A 14518-nucleotide genomic window follows, 5' to 3' on the forward strand; every position below is an offset into this window, starting at 1 on the left:
TGATGTAACACTATCCATGTGTTAAGTTTTATTTTAGTAAAAGTTTTGAATTGGTTTACCGTTTTTTACAGACATGCAAGAACAAGAAAAGATTAAATATTCTACACGTTTTAAATCTTCAGGAATGTTAATTCACCCTTTCTGTTTGATAACGTGTCAAACTATTAGGTTAACTTGTTCCCATGTTAGTATTACATTCACTTATGAATTAATTGACTAAAAAAGGAATAAAATGTAAATGAAAGTCAAAATAACATTGGATAAGAACACATAATACATATATATAAATACAGAGCATGGCTAATATTGCTGTTTAAAGCCTTCAGAAAAATAAGGTAACGTTTAATTTATGTTAAACACCTTATACATGAATATAAGGCCAGCGTGTAATAAAAAAATATATTTATTCTTATAGTATTTTTTTACGGTTGAGCTTCAAGCATTACTGTGTTGTCTGTCGTTCACCGTTGTAATCTGAATAGGCTATTCCCCTCTCCTGCAGCGTTTTTCTTATCTGTAATTGGCCAGAGGTTGTTGGTCTCTTCTGTGCCTCCACTGATTATGGTAAACGCGAACAAGGGTATGATTCAGCACACTGTTATTCAAGGATCAGGGTTTTTTTTTTTGCAACGACCTTTATTTACATAATTACTAGAAAAATACAAATTCGCAATTAGCGACTCTTTTTTATGAGAGCATCACGGTTCAAATAGTTAAGTTAAAATCGACTAAGTCATAGTAGATGTGGAAAACATTCCCTACAATTTGTACGGGCTATGTGGGCGTTTATGTTCTGCAGAAAAAAAAACCGCTAACACCTGAAGAGTTTGTGTTAAGCTATGTCAATGAAGACGACTTTACGAAGCATGGACTCCTGAATCAAAAGGTTTCCTAATCACATAGGAATTTTATACAGAAATCCTCAAAGTGTTATTTCCAAAATAGCTACGGATGTTAACACACAATTCCATACAATTGATGTGTTACACGATATTTTCAAAGAGGAACGTGTCTTCAATTAAACTTAGCAGCTATCTGATTGTCAAATAAGAACGGAACGTTAAATGGGGTTCTAATTCTATATGTCAGAAACCGAAATTAATATTCCCCAGCCTTGGTATAAAAGCAAGAATAGTATGAAAACAAACAATCCACCAGCCTAGAAATGTACTACTGTATATTAAATTTACAGTGGAGCATATTTCGCAGCAGGAGGAACAAAGAAAAAACTATTACAAAAATGGAGACTTGACCGCCTCGTAATTTGTCTTCAGTACAGTTTTGCTAATCGTAGTCTTCGTGTCGCATAAAATCATAAAGCTCTTTCCAAAATTCGCCTTGGTTTCTATACAATCATAACAGCTAACTTTTCTTTGCCCGTAGATGTCATATGACCACAACACAGCAGTCATGTGCCCGCGCACGCCAGAGTCACGTGGCTGTGTGAGTCAGCAACATGGCGGTGGACGTTTATGTCATTTTCTGAAAAGGGATTCTGAGTTTCCAATGCCCTGATTCGGACAGGATCATTCTCTCTGTTCTTATCCTACTGCAGCCGCAGAGATTCGAAGGAAGGGAGAGACAATAGCGAAGATGGAGTGGTTCGGCAGTGGATCTCCCGGATTTTCTAGGGAGAAAGATGGTGAAAGTGTCGGTTCGAACAGCCTCCTGAGTTCGCCACTGTGCCAGCAGGTACTTGCTGAATGTAGACAGAGATGAGTCTTGTAACGGTTGCTGAAAGTCAACAGATGCACGCTGTTCTCATGCAGTAAATGCACACACTTTAAAATGTGTTCGACAAGATCAGTAGTGAATTTGTAAAAATCTCGTTGTTTACTTACTTTATTCTTCCGAATTACAACCCATCTCTGAAAATTGTATATTACGGTCTTCCAATTTGTTATTATTGTAAATGCGTGTTAGTAATGTAAAAGTTGTACAAAATGCTGCATTCCTGCTAACATACTATAGCTATATCAAACGACGTGCTTTGCAGTGCATGTTATTATTACATTCTAAACAATAACCCGCAACTCACTTTATACTTCAAGTACAAATTCAACCGCATTGTTTTCAGAAACTAACACTCTTCCATGGATAACGAAATATACCCTGAGCCTCAAAATCAACTTGTTTTCAGAAACATGTCAGTCTTTTTTGCTTGGTGTTCTGACATTTTATTGAGCAGCCTTTATTTAGGCAAGGCAAGCTAATTAACCTGATTAGCATTTGTCATGAGCAGGGTGATTAACAGGGTGTCTCCTGTGAAAGTCACAGGTTAGTAGTGTGGGTGGTTACTGTTGGAAGCAACATAAGCAGTGTACATGTATCTTGATACATGCTTTGCATCAGGTTGCAAGATGCTGACATGTGGGCTTCAGTCCCATTCCCATTTTAGAGCTTAGATAACACTGTGCCTGTTCATTGGTCTCTGAGCCCCAGATGTCCAATGTTTTTCCAGCTCATCCTGCAAACATTCAGTGAAGCTTAAAACTGATGAGTAGGGCATCGATGGCATAATTGTCACATTTCCAGCTCACAAGAAACAAAACATTTTTAAATGGGCTGTAGCAGGACATGTTTTGTTCTCCAGGAATGTTGTCATGTCAGGACGAGCCTGCAGGAAGTACAGCAAGGCAACTCGCAGGAGTTCATCAGTGCAGTGCAGTGCCGTGCAGTGAGGTTGCCCTCAATCGCTGCAACTGGAGTTCTGTAAGGGACTAGACACTTCTCCACAGACTGTCGCACTTGGACCTCACCCAGCGATTCTGGCAATGTCAGACAATCAAGCGAGATGCCATGACTCATAGTCTCCCTGACTGTGGCCAGATCATTGACGGGCTGTGTTTGGCTTTAACATCTTGCCAAGTTAGAATTTGCTGGCTGTGAATAACCCTGACAATGAGGGACAGTGTGCTGACTTACTCCAGCCTCCAACATACTGATGGGTTGACAGCATTGTTTTCTCAATAAGTGGAACATGATGTTTCCTTGCAGTGTTAATTTGTTATTTCGTTGATTTTCACCAGGTGTGACTTTCAGCAGGTTTCATCACATGCAAAATCCACTCTTCAAGCTATGGGGTAATTTTAGTGATTATACAATAATCACTGGAGTGTTTTAGACTCAGTCAAGAATAATCATTAAATCAAAAGGCAGCCAAATACATTAGCCAATATTCAAAACCTGTTTTCCATTTTTCTAAAACTAAAACAGTAAAACTAGAGTAATGTATTTTTAATGTTCATATATTTAGCTTAAAATCTTGGATTTAGAATGCAGCCAGTTCACTGTAACTGAATGATATCTAATGAGACAAAGCTACTTGCCTCTGACAAGCTGACGTCCTATGACTGGATAGCATGCACAAGAGCTCTGGCGAAGTTACAGGCCTTACGAAACGGTGGCCCATATTAAAAGTACACTCTATATAAGAGTTTTTACTTTTCAAATGAATAAAATGCAGCCTGTGCATTTTAATAAGGGAAAATCCCTAGTGGATCTTAAAATTGTAGTTTTTATATTGGGACATAGAAGGGGCTTTTGTGCAAGAAACTGGTCCTTCAAATTAGACCTGATTGAAACTGAGCTTTAAAAATATATCAAATGCGGACTGTTATGGGTATTAGCAGGGTAATGTTGTAATAACAGAAATATTATTTTCTAATTGTCTAGATTTCTGGTTTGACAAAGTCATGTGTGATGACTGTTGGCTTTGCCTTCAAGACCTATTATAGAAAACGTGTCTTAACATTCAGAAAAAAGTGACTGTTCGTGTCACTGTATCCTAACAGCTAGCGCACATAATTTGAAGTTGACCTCTTTTACTACTCGAAATATATTCGTTTCTGGTTTCAGTTCATACAATGCTATCTGTTGATCAGAAATAAATGCATTAAATAACAACCAGGAAGTTGTACTTAACCCTTGTTCATCTTTTGCAATCTTTTAGTGACTGAGACATGTCTGGGTGCATTTGGTCCCTCGCCCTGATAGCATCTGTCGCTACAACAAGATGAGTTATGAAATTGACGTACCAAAAGTGCCAAAGTAAGAAATCTCTAAAGATGGCAAGGTAGTTGCAGTGGAATTGAGATGTAATTCTGATCTGCAGGATGGGCAGTACCACCTGAAGACGGGGTGGGAGCGGGGTTAATTCAGGCTGGGAGCAAATCGCTTGGGGGGCATTTTAGCTGGTTTGAGGGATTCTGCTCTCAAGATCTCCGGATGGGAATTGGTGGAACCTGGCTCGAGGAGTGGGAGCTGTTTGTCCACAACCTAACACTTATGCTTCAGTGTTTCCAATTTAGTATTCTGGTTGAGAAGGAAGAAATTGGCCTCAGAAGACGATTTTCGGCGTGTTTTCCTGGTTCACCGACGGAGATGTTTGCGATGGGGCAGGTTGAAGTGCAGCTGCCGACTGCCATTTGATACGATGCGCCATCTTTGTCCCAGGTCGGCGCGGCCAGCGTGGAGTCCCTCTGCAGGAGCCAGCAGCAGTGCGTGAAGGACTCCATCGTCGGCAGCTGGCAGCTGGCGGAGGCTCAGGACAGGCTGTGTGGGCTGGAGCTGCACGGCTCGGAGTCGGCGGAACAGGAGCGTGCCCGGGCTCAAGCCAGCTCCGCGGAGCTCTTTCAGACCGAAAGGGAGTGGAGACACAAGGAGAGCCTGCTGGGCAGTGAGGACAGAAAGAGCCCTGTGCTCTGTAACACCTACAGCAGAGATGTATTCAATAAGGTATGGGTTTCACCGTACCGTTAAAGTAGTAACAGCTGATAAATAATGAACAACCATCTGTTTGGTACAACTGTATGGCTTTCTTTGTACAGAATTATTTTTTTCAAACCAAAAACCTGAATGATGTCATTTGAATAACTCTTATTAATAAGGCGTATTTTAATACCACAGACATTAAGTGAGGCAAGGTTTGATAGCAGTCTCATAAAATGTCAGCACTGGTTAAGTTAGGATATTGCAGTTAAGAGCTAAGCTCATCAGCCGCCTGCATTTACCAGTTCAACAGACTGTATTCAATTAAATACACTGTTTTGTTTTCTTTTGCAACATCTCTTCTACATTTTAAAACACAGATTCAGAGACTTGTTGTTTCTTTTAGCCGAAGAACTTGGCTAAAAGCTCTTCTAAATAGCTCACCTACAGTATAAGTGATGTAGGAGAATACAGCTTTGCTCTTGTACTTCATATGCATTCATCAGGGCAGGAGCTATTTCCAGAGGAGCTGTTCTTGCAGAGAGACGAATGAGATCTTGTTTCACTGCAGAGGCGTTGACCCAGCTTTAAAGTAGACTCTGCCAAGCTGACTCTGCGTCCTCGTCTTTTTCAGCTCCTGGGTATATGCTGCAGATCTGATCTGATGTTCTGCACTATTTCTCTTACGTGACCCAGTAAGACACTCCTGGGTTCAGGGGCAAAGTGTTATCTCTGCACAGCACCTGCTCTAAGGCTGAGCTGTGTTGCAACACCTCCAGTCTGTGGTTACTGTCACCTGGGAATCCAAATGGAATGCTGCTACAGATTTGAACAGAACTGTATCCATCGATGAAATTTTAGTGCACATCAAAGTGTTCCACTGGGCCTGGTAGGATGGCTAGTATCCGGGATAGGTCACTTTTCATGAGCCAGGTAGTTGTAACTCCGTGTTGTGTTATCAAGCTTCACTCGGCACATGTAGCGAGGCAATTTGAAAGATATACATGTATGACATCCAAAATGTCGACAGATCTTCATGGTCATTACAAAGACAGTCGATTCCAGATGTGCTGTACTGGTGAAAAACCTGGATTCATTTAGATTCTCAAGGCTCCTTTGTCTTCTACAAAGTCATTCACTTCCTCAAAAAATGCCTCCTTCTGGTCATTGTGTTTCATCTCTGCCCATGGGATGAACTTCATCAAGCCCAGTCTCGTCATAGCTTCATGTATGCACTTGTGCACTCAAGCTACAGGATATATTTTGCCTTCAGGAACTCCAGTTACTGAGTTCTGCACTAATGCTTTTTCAATGAAAAGATCTTGAAGGCAGGGATACTGAAATACATTCTCAATAATTGATAAGGCATTGTAGATGTTGTGAATAATCGAAGGATGAGGTTTCCATCCTTTTCTTCTTGCTTCCAGTATATTTTTGCTGCTTTCATACAGAGAAATAGACAAAACCAGTTTTAAGTAAGTACTGGTATACTAATGATGAGCTTTGTCACTTAAAATACATTAAGAGGTGTACTCTTTTCTGTAGTTAGGTTAAAGATAGTTTCTAATCATTTATTGTTTGTTTTATGCAGAGTATTATTAATGTGCAGAATGGAAACAAAGAGGCAAATGATGATCTTAGCCAAACCTTTATCCAGAAATATGAACATCAGTTAAGGCATTATGGTAAGTCAATTTGAATGTTTTTTCATTAGCTTTTTTCATATTTGCAACCCCCTGGTTGAAGTGTTAGTGTGTCAATTGTAAGAAATACGATCTGAATTATTGATGAAATAAGACTGGGATATGTTTTTCAAGGTATGCTGAGGCGATGGGACGACAGTCAGCGATTCCTGTCTGATCACACTCATCTCATTTGTGAGGAGACCGCAAATTACCTGGTTCTGTGGTGTTTCCGCCTGAGTGCAGAAGAGGTACCGCTGGATTCTTTCAGGCATTCTTTCAAGGGGGTCTTCAGCTCACATCCGTGTAGAATTTGAGAAAACTGGATCATAGTGGTCAAAGCATTTTGATTACCTACCAGTGAAAACGAATTAGGACGGCACGTTGGCACAGTGGTTAGCGTTGCTGCCTCGGGGTCCTGGTTTCAATTCCGTGGGTGCTATCTGTGTGCATGTTCTCTATGTGTTCGTGTGGGTTTCCTCTGGGTGCTCTGGTTTTTGCCCACAGTCCACAGACTTGGCTTCTGGGAAAATTTGTCCTGGTACGAGTGTGTGCATGTTTGTGTGTGTCCTGCAATGGACAGGAGTCCCATCCAGACTGTATTCCTGCCTTGCAGCTGTTGTTAACCGAGATAGGCTTCGACTCCCCCTGTATTGGAAGAAGCAGTTAGAAAACGGATGGATGGAAAGCAAATTACTTGTAAATGGAATTTTACCTACTAGATGTGCAAGATAGCAGTATCGAAAATTTAAATGATTGCTGTTTTTTTTCCATTTTTTAATTCTGTCTTGTCTGATAGTTTAAGTGTTAATTGTGCAATAATTAAATGAGAATTGTAGGCAGTTCCTCCTAGGAGCAGAGAGACTCGATTAATTTTTCATTGAGATTTCTTTGCCAATTTGAAGGAAGGAACTGGCTGCGAATATTTTTTATAGAAGCCTTGAATGCAGTGTCATTAATAAGAACGGAAACAGTTTTTTTTCCCTGTTTTGTAAGGAGGTGTCCTACTAAGTCAGTGCTGAAAGTGTGTTTCAATGCACCAGACCTTCATTGAATTTCTGATAAACCATCTGTATCTGTGTCTCGCAGAAAGAAGCTCTAATGGAGCAGGTGGCTCATCAAGCAGTGGCCATGCAGTTCATTTTGGAGATGGCCAGCACAAATAAAGAGGATCCGAGGGGCTGCTTTCGAAAGTTCTTCCAAAAAGCCAAAGTAAGGCAATGTTACACTCAACATGCAGTTAGATCTGGGTGGGTTATAGCATACACAGGTCTTGCAGCTTACTAGTTTCCTACTGTGTCGTAATGTGACCTGTTATAGCACAAAATCATTTAGAATACAGTAAGCTGTTGTTACCAATTGGGTATTTAAAAAGCCAGACCTTCCTTATCTAACTTTTAAGGGAGTTTGAACAAGTAACAGCATAATGCACACAGGGAGAGCATATGAATATATAAATATATTTAGACTTTACAAATGTCAAGTTTCTTAGATATTCTCAAACTTCAGGCTGTAGACATTCACAATAATCAAACATGAAGAGTTTAATGCTAAAAAGTAAAACAAAAATCAGAGCTTTGACTGTGAAGTGTTCTGCAGACAGAATGGGTCAAATGAAGCAGAGAGCAGGAATGTGAGGGGGAAAAAAAATGTAAAAAGGGATCGGAAGAGATGAAAAATTGTAAATAAAAAATCAAGTGACTGTCATCACTACCTTTCTGTGGTAAAAAAAAAACGTGGGATTTAGTTAATAGTGTAACAGTTGGTTATAAAAAAAGCAAACAAAATAGTAACGGGGTTAAGCCAGTTCTTTAAATAGCTAATATCTTGGGAACAATCCCCCACTAGAGTTTAAAGTGGTATTACAGGGCTTAGCAAAAGAGCAGTCTGAAATGTGTGTCCACAATGGAAAATATTCTTCCACAATAATCATTTAACAAATGACGGTAATGTAAGAAAACACCACTGACATTTACAAGGACAGCTTGTCTTAATGGAAAATAGAGTTGAGTCTAACATTATGAGAACTGCATCCCTGTACTTTCTTTAATTTTAGGAAGGCCAGGAAGGCTACGTGAATATCTTCACGGCTGAACTGGAAGCTTTCAAACAGCGAGTGAGAGAGTACACAATGAAGTGCAAGAGTGAGACTTTTACAGCCCCCGAGCTTCAGAACACCCCAACTGTTAGCTTACTGGACCCTAAAGAGGTCCTGGAGTCTTTACCACCTGTGAGTATGGTCTTCTCTGTCTTTTGTGCTCATTTTTGTTTGTTTTTTTTTTTCAAATAAAAGAAAATAATATTGTGCCTACCCAAAACCTTCCATCTGCTATCCCCCTCAGTAGTTCTCCACTCCATGCTTGTCCCCATGGATCTCTAGGTCAGACAGCTACAACGAACTGCCAGTCAACCAGCCTTTAACTACATCAGCAGAGCACTCCAGCTTCCAGTGTCCCTATATTGACAACATGAATCCTATCTGCAGGAGTACATGGACTTGACTAGTTAATGGATCGAAAGCAGCACAAATGAAGGGGTGATGCTCTGTAAAGCAGGGATTTGTATTAGGACTATTGCTCTTCCTAATGTGTACTAATGTTTTCAGGACAATCAGCAAACACGGTAGAAACTGCAAACTGCAAATAAACTGTGGAAAGATTCCGATAGAATTCAAGACTAGGTGAACACTTCTCAGGTGGCTTTTAATGTAGACAACTGCAAAGTATTACATGCTGGTAGCAACTTATGAACTAAAAATATAAGGATGGAACTGCTGAACTTAGCTTGTGAAAAACACTTATGTTGATATTTTTCCCCCTCTTGACTAATACAAAAGGACAGGATATATGATTAGAAGTGCTGAATCTAAGTCAAGGGATATTACATTTTTTAAGGCACTATTAAAGCCTAATTTTAATTTTGATGTTGATTGCTGACATTGCTGCTCTTGAATCAGTCCAGGGAAGAGTGGCCAGATAAATTCCCAGGCTTAAAAGCATGCCCTGCACTGACAGGCTAACAGAACTAAACCATTTTAGATTCTAGCAGAGAAGACTACAAGCGGATCTGTTACAAGTATTCAGAATCCTCAAAGGCTTTGATCAATGAAGAAGAAGTAGAAAATGAAATGAAGCGGAGCTTTTAAAACCAAGAAAAGGGGGCACTTTTTTACAAAAAAGGTTTAGTGAGAGTCTGGAAACCACTACCCAGCCATAATGTATTTTACTGTAGGAAGCCTTATCTTCCATTTGTTTTGATATAATTGGGGATTCACATGTGTGCCTCATCGTACTTTTAACTGCCTGGTAGGGCTTAGTGCTGAGGATGCAGGTTAGTTTTCAAGTGGCTTTCTTTGCTGTCTTAAGAACTCTTGACATATAGGAACTGTCTTAGACATAACAAGAGGATGCAGCAAGATACTAAAATTATATTAAGTAAAACAATTAAAATAAGAATGTAAAACGGTGTTAAATGCCTTGAATTATATTATGGTGCAGTTTCAAAAGTGCGATTTTAAAGTGAAGAAATAAAGAAATGTCCCATTTCATGTGCATAGGCCATAGATCATTGTGGTGTCATGGTAACAGCAGTAGAATCCCAGGCAAACAGTGAAAATCTCCAGACTGTTCCATATTAATCTGCTGCAGAAAAATAGGCATTCCAAGTAGGATTAAAAGCTAAATGCCTGAATAGCAACTGAGTTTAGTTTTTGCTGTTCAGCCTGTGGAGCATTTTTGGGCTTCACAGATAATGCTGCTGCTGCCTCACAGATGTTGGTTCAGTTCCAGACTGGAGTCCCTTCTGTGTGAAGTTTGTATGCCCTCCCTGTGTGAACCTGGTGCTTCCACCCCCCTCCCAGAGTTGCTCGTGTACTTGCTCTGCAATCTACTTGAGACCCATCCAGGATGTAGTCCTGCTTAGTGCCCCTTGTGCTTTCCAGGATACGTTGTGGGTCTTTTCAGGGCTTTTACCAGGAATAAGCACCCTTCTGATGCTCAAGTGGTATTAAACACCAAAACTGGGAACACTAATAATTATAGTAATTCTATTTTTTAAATTTGGAATTGTGATTTATTGACAGAAATATAATACCAACCAAAAAAATTGGAATAGCAAAGTCAAAACATGTATTTTTGCTTTACAGTCAGAACTTTGATTTGTGACCATGAGAATAATATGAATGATGAATATATGGCCTCATTATTAGTAGTAAAGATAAAATTGCTTCTCTCCCTTCTGTTGAAGGACCTGAAGAGGGGTTTTCAGCTGCAAGATATGCAGATTCTGCAGAATGTTCTCGGCAACATGAACCCACAGGTGAGCTGACAACTCTTATGTAAACGTTTTTGTTTCTTTATTAAAAATGAACACAAGATGAAAGTGTACTCTTAATATTTTTAAAGTTGTCATTGAGGCATGTTCAAACGTCCCCTGCTTAAATAGAAATGAAAATTACCTGGGTAAGTGTTACGTTCTCTTAATTTCAGAGGTAAAATGATAATTTTATCAGCAGGTCTCTGTGCCAGCAGTTTCTTTCTCCAGAAACTCATTCCAGTGTTGCCCATTTCTTACAGAACACAGTTTGTGGCCCGTTTTAGAGGTCTGACTTTTAGCCTTTTGATTGAAATAAATGTTTGCGGACCATGCACTTCTCATTTGGACAGCTTTCTATAGTAACAGATGATGTCATCTTCAGCAGTAGGAAGTAGCTTTTTAATAAATTGCTCTGAGACCAAAATATGAAAATAATATTTGTGAGCTAATTGTGTCTGATGACTGAAGAAATATATCATCAGTGGCACAGCATTCACATACCTTAAAGCTATAAATAGGGTGATGAGTATTTTACTCTGTGAGCTGTCTGACTGGTATTGTATTTTAAAATATTTCCATACAAAGTCAATAGACAGTTCTATTTATTGTGTACTTTTTAAAGCCAATAATATGTACATAAAAAATACAAAGACACATCTATTGGGACACTGGTCAAATACATTTACATTTAAGTAGGAAGACTTTATTTGTTAAAAATAACAACATATTGGAATAAGATAACCCTATCTCTGTTTAAGAAATGGATACTTATGAGGTAAATACACATTTTCACACAGTTCTGAACTTCATTTGCAGAAAGGTTAGCAGGTATTAATTAAAACCTGTAATTCAATATTCTTCCATTGGAACGCATTTGACAAAGAGTTTTCCAGTGCTGTTAATCCACTTATCTTGTGTAATAAACCAGTGGAGTCAGTGAATGGGGAGAGCGTTCTGTCATTAGATGTAATCAGTCTAATAAGGATTACCACTGGTAAGGATTTATAATTGAAATGTGTAAGAAATAACATTTTCCATAACTAGCAGGCTTCAAAATTAATTCCTTTTCTGTCACCACCTGCAGGTTGCTGAATACTACGTGAAACGCTGTTTGGATGCTGGGCTGTGGGTCAGCTCTGCTAATGGGACAAAAGGAGAAGCCACAGAAGATACCAGGACAATGGAGACCTCATAGCGAAAGACTGCCTTGACCTAGGGATTTCCTGCAAAAGGGGGACTGAGGCTATTTTTCTATTTAAATCAGTATGCGCCTCAACATGTGCCGCACTTTATATTTGTTCAGTGTTATTTAAAAGGAAATTCTATATTGGAGCATTGCCCTGTTTTGACTTTGGAGTTGGTTTGAAAAAGGAAGAGCTGCTCTTGCCACGCGTTGAATGTTGCAGCATGGTGGTATTTAAGGATGTGTGCACCTTAAGTCTTCTTTTCACCTTGTAAAGTCTCCAGAAGAGTGTCAAAGCCCCATTACAGGGGGGAAAGAAAGCATCATTTTCCTTAGCAGCAAACAAAGTTGGCTATTGGCTATTGCTTTGTCACATAAATTCCAGGATGTTAATTTATTTGTTCCTTTCTGGTTTATTGGTGTAGCCATTAACAGTCAGATTGAAGCAGTTCTTTATGCTTTGAAAATAGAGTACAACTGAAATTCTGCATCTGCAACATTCAGAGCTTGATACAGCAGAAAGAAGGCAAGAATATTTTTCCTCAATGTGGACTTCTTTGTTCCTGTGTTGCCTTGATGCCCACGCCCCCATGAGAATGAGACTTGATGATCAGCAAGGGGAATGTCGTCACTCAGCTCACGGTCACAGCATGAGGGCAGCCAAAGGTATAGGTCTTCTCTGAGATCGGAAGGCGATAAGGCTGAGCTGTACATTTGCTGAAATACTATTTCTTTGTCCAGATTTTGTTCTTTCTAAACATACTGTAAATCATTTTGTACACTTCAACTGACAAGGCTATAAAATGAAACAGATTGAAGAACCATGGAGACAAAGCTTAATATGGCTACCACCTTGCATAATGTACATATTTGCATTTTCTCTTCATGTTTTACTTTATTAACACAATACAATTAATAAACACCATCCTGTCTACCACATTATATAATTGTACTATGCAGGCCAAACTCGAGAGAACCAGGATGATACATGACCTCTCCGATAATAACGCAAACCTGACCGTCTCACTTCGGTTGAATTTTTTTTCCTGGAATCAGAAATTGATCATCTTGAAAGCGACAAAAAAGTGCATTATGAGCTTGTCAGTCTTTTATATGGGTTGAAGGTTTCCTGGGCAGAGATAAAATGGTGCCCATAAGATGTCTGGAGTACTTTGTGTTTCTGATCAAACATTTGAAGGAAGATGGGATCTGTCAGAGTGGTAAACCATGTAGGGCAGGGCGTGAATGAGGAAAAGATTTTATGATGGAAAAAGTGTGTCTGTTAGTGGTGTAAAGATTGTTTAAGTGGGTGCCTGTCTGTGTGCGGTTTGCATCTTATTCTAATACTGGTTTTCGGCAATTCCTCTGTCCTTAAAGCCATATAGGTTAGGCTTGATGGGGAAATCAAGGGAAAACATTTTTCACTCATCCCCAGTTATAATGCATATGGTTTTGCTTTTCTTTTTGTTTTGTTTTGTAGTCCTGCAACCACCATTTTCAGTTCTGACATAATGGAAAAAATAAAGTCATTGTCATGGGGTCATGACATGAAATCATGAAAAGGGTCATGTCTCCAGATGAAAGCAATGCCGGGAAGCTGAAATCCTGCTTATTGGATGTAGCCAGTGGAGAAAAGCACCACTTTTCATCATAACAATTGCAAAGCTTAGATTAAATTTGAATATACATATCTGTTTGAGTATATTTTTTGAGGTATATATAGACATAACTTTTAATACGCTTCTGGGAAATTTAAGATCTTAAACTGCTGGTGTTTTAAGCTTTTGTCAATGGCACATATGGTTTTGCAACATTATTTGGTATGCCTGGCTGAGGGGAATATATATCTTCAATAGTTCATAAAATAGGTTTACAAATTAATAGCCCCACTTCCTGCTGCCTCTTATTTTTTGTTTCTGGCTAACTTCTGTCATGTTGTAATTCTGAACAAAACTTCCAAGTGCATTTCAGTAGTTACTGCTGCAAATAAATAATGTCACAGTGTAATGTGTTATTTTTCGATACAGTGCAGCTTTTTTTGCTACAAATGGGGAAAAAAACTGGAATCACTCTTCACCATTAATGCCTAAAAGATGTTCTAAAATAAGTATGTTCAATAATAAAGATAAATGCAGACTGCTGTGTTGCAGTGTTTGGTGTTATGATTGTTCAGTACTTGAATATAATGTTTTTCCTGTTCTTTCAAAAGGAATTTGTCATTTTAATTTGCTCTTAATTATTAAGAAATAGGAATGTTACATTTTTAAGAATTATGTTCTCATTCATACTGATTTAGAAAATATTTTTTTCTGAACAGCTACAAGCCAGCTGTTCATCTACTGACCTATAAACAGCAAGGGTTTATTCCATGTTGATGTAGTTTTTTTACAATCAACCAATCATTCAAACAGATGGGATGTATTTAGTGTGTACTGGGGTTGCAGAAAGCCTATTAAGAGTGTTCACATTCTGTTCATGAATTGCCTGACACCACTTTAAAAAAATCAGGAGGGAAATTTTAATACAGAAATACAAATAAATGATTTCATACAAAAAAAAGAGGTGATGGAATCTATAGTGTCATTTAACAAATACATTTCTTCAGCGGTCTTAAACCTTTGGATTAGCA

The 14518-nt window shown here is 38.9% G+C and overlaps 1 protein-coding gene across 1 annotated transcript; it reads left to right on the top strand.

Annotated features, from left to right (window-relative positions):
* Positions 1–1418: 1418 nt before the first annotated feature.
* On the top strand, positions 1419–14032 carry cdc37l1 (cell division cycle 37-like 1). Its single transcript, XM_006627172.3, has 8 exons — positions 1419–1692; positions 4456–4737; positions 6302–6395; positions 6528–6643; positions 7482–7604; positions 8449–8622; positions 10638–10709; positions 11791–14032. Exons 1-8 carry the CDS (start codon positions 1594–1596, stop codon positions 11899–11901), a joined length of 1071 nt encoding a protein of 356 aa, XP_006627235.1. The 5' UTR covers positions 1419–1593; the 3' UTR covers positions 11902–14032.
* Positions 14033–14518: the final 486 nt, after the last annotated feature.

This window comes from Lepisosteus oculatus, chromosome 3 (genome assembly GCF_040954835.1).
Source record: "Lepisosteus oculatus isolate fLepOcu1 chromosome 3, fLepOcu1.hap2, whole genome shotgun sequence".
Lineage (NCBI taxonomy): Eukaryota > Metazoa > Chordata > Actinopteri > Semionotiformes > Lepisosteidae > Lepisosteus > Lepisosteus oculatus.

What these genes read in the sequence shown, in the direction of transcription:
- cdc37l1 (XM_006627172.3), top strand. Translation starts at nt 1,594, where the DNA reads ATGGAGTGGTTCGGCAGTGGATCTCCCGGATTTTCTAGGGAGAAAGAT. An exon ending in TCCGCCTGAGTGCAGAAGAG is followed by an intron (nt 6,644 to 7,481) that starts GTACCGCTGGAT and finishes TGTGTCTCGCAG; the next exon opens with AAAGAAGCTCTAATGGAGCA. An exon ending in TCCTGGAGTCTTTACCACCT is followed by an intron (nt 8,623 to 10,637) that starts GTGAGTATGGTC and finishes CTTCTGTTGAAG; the next exon opens with GACCTGAAGAGGGGTTTTCA.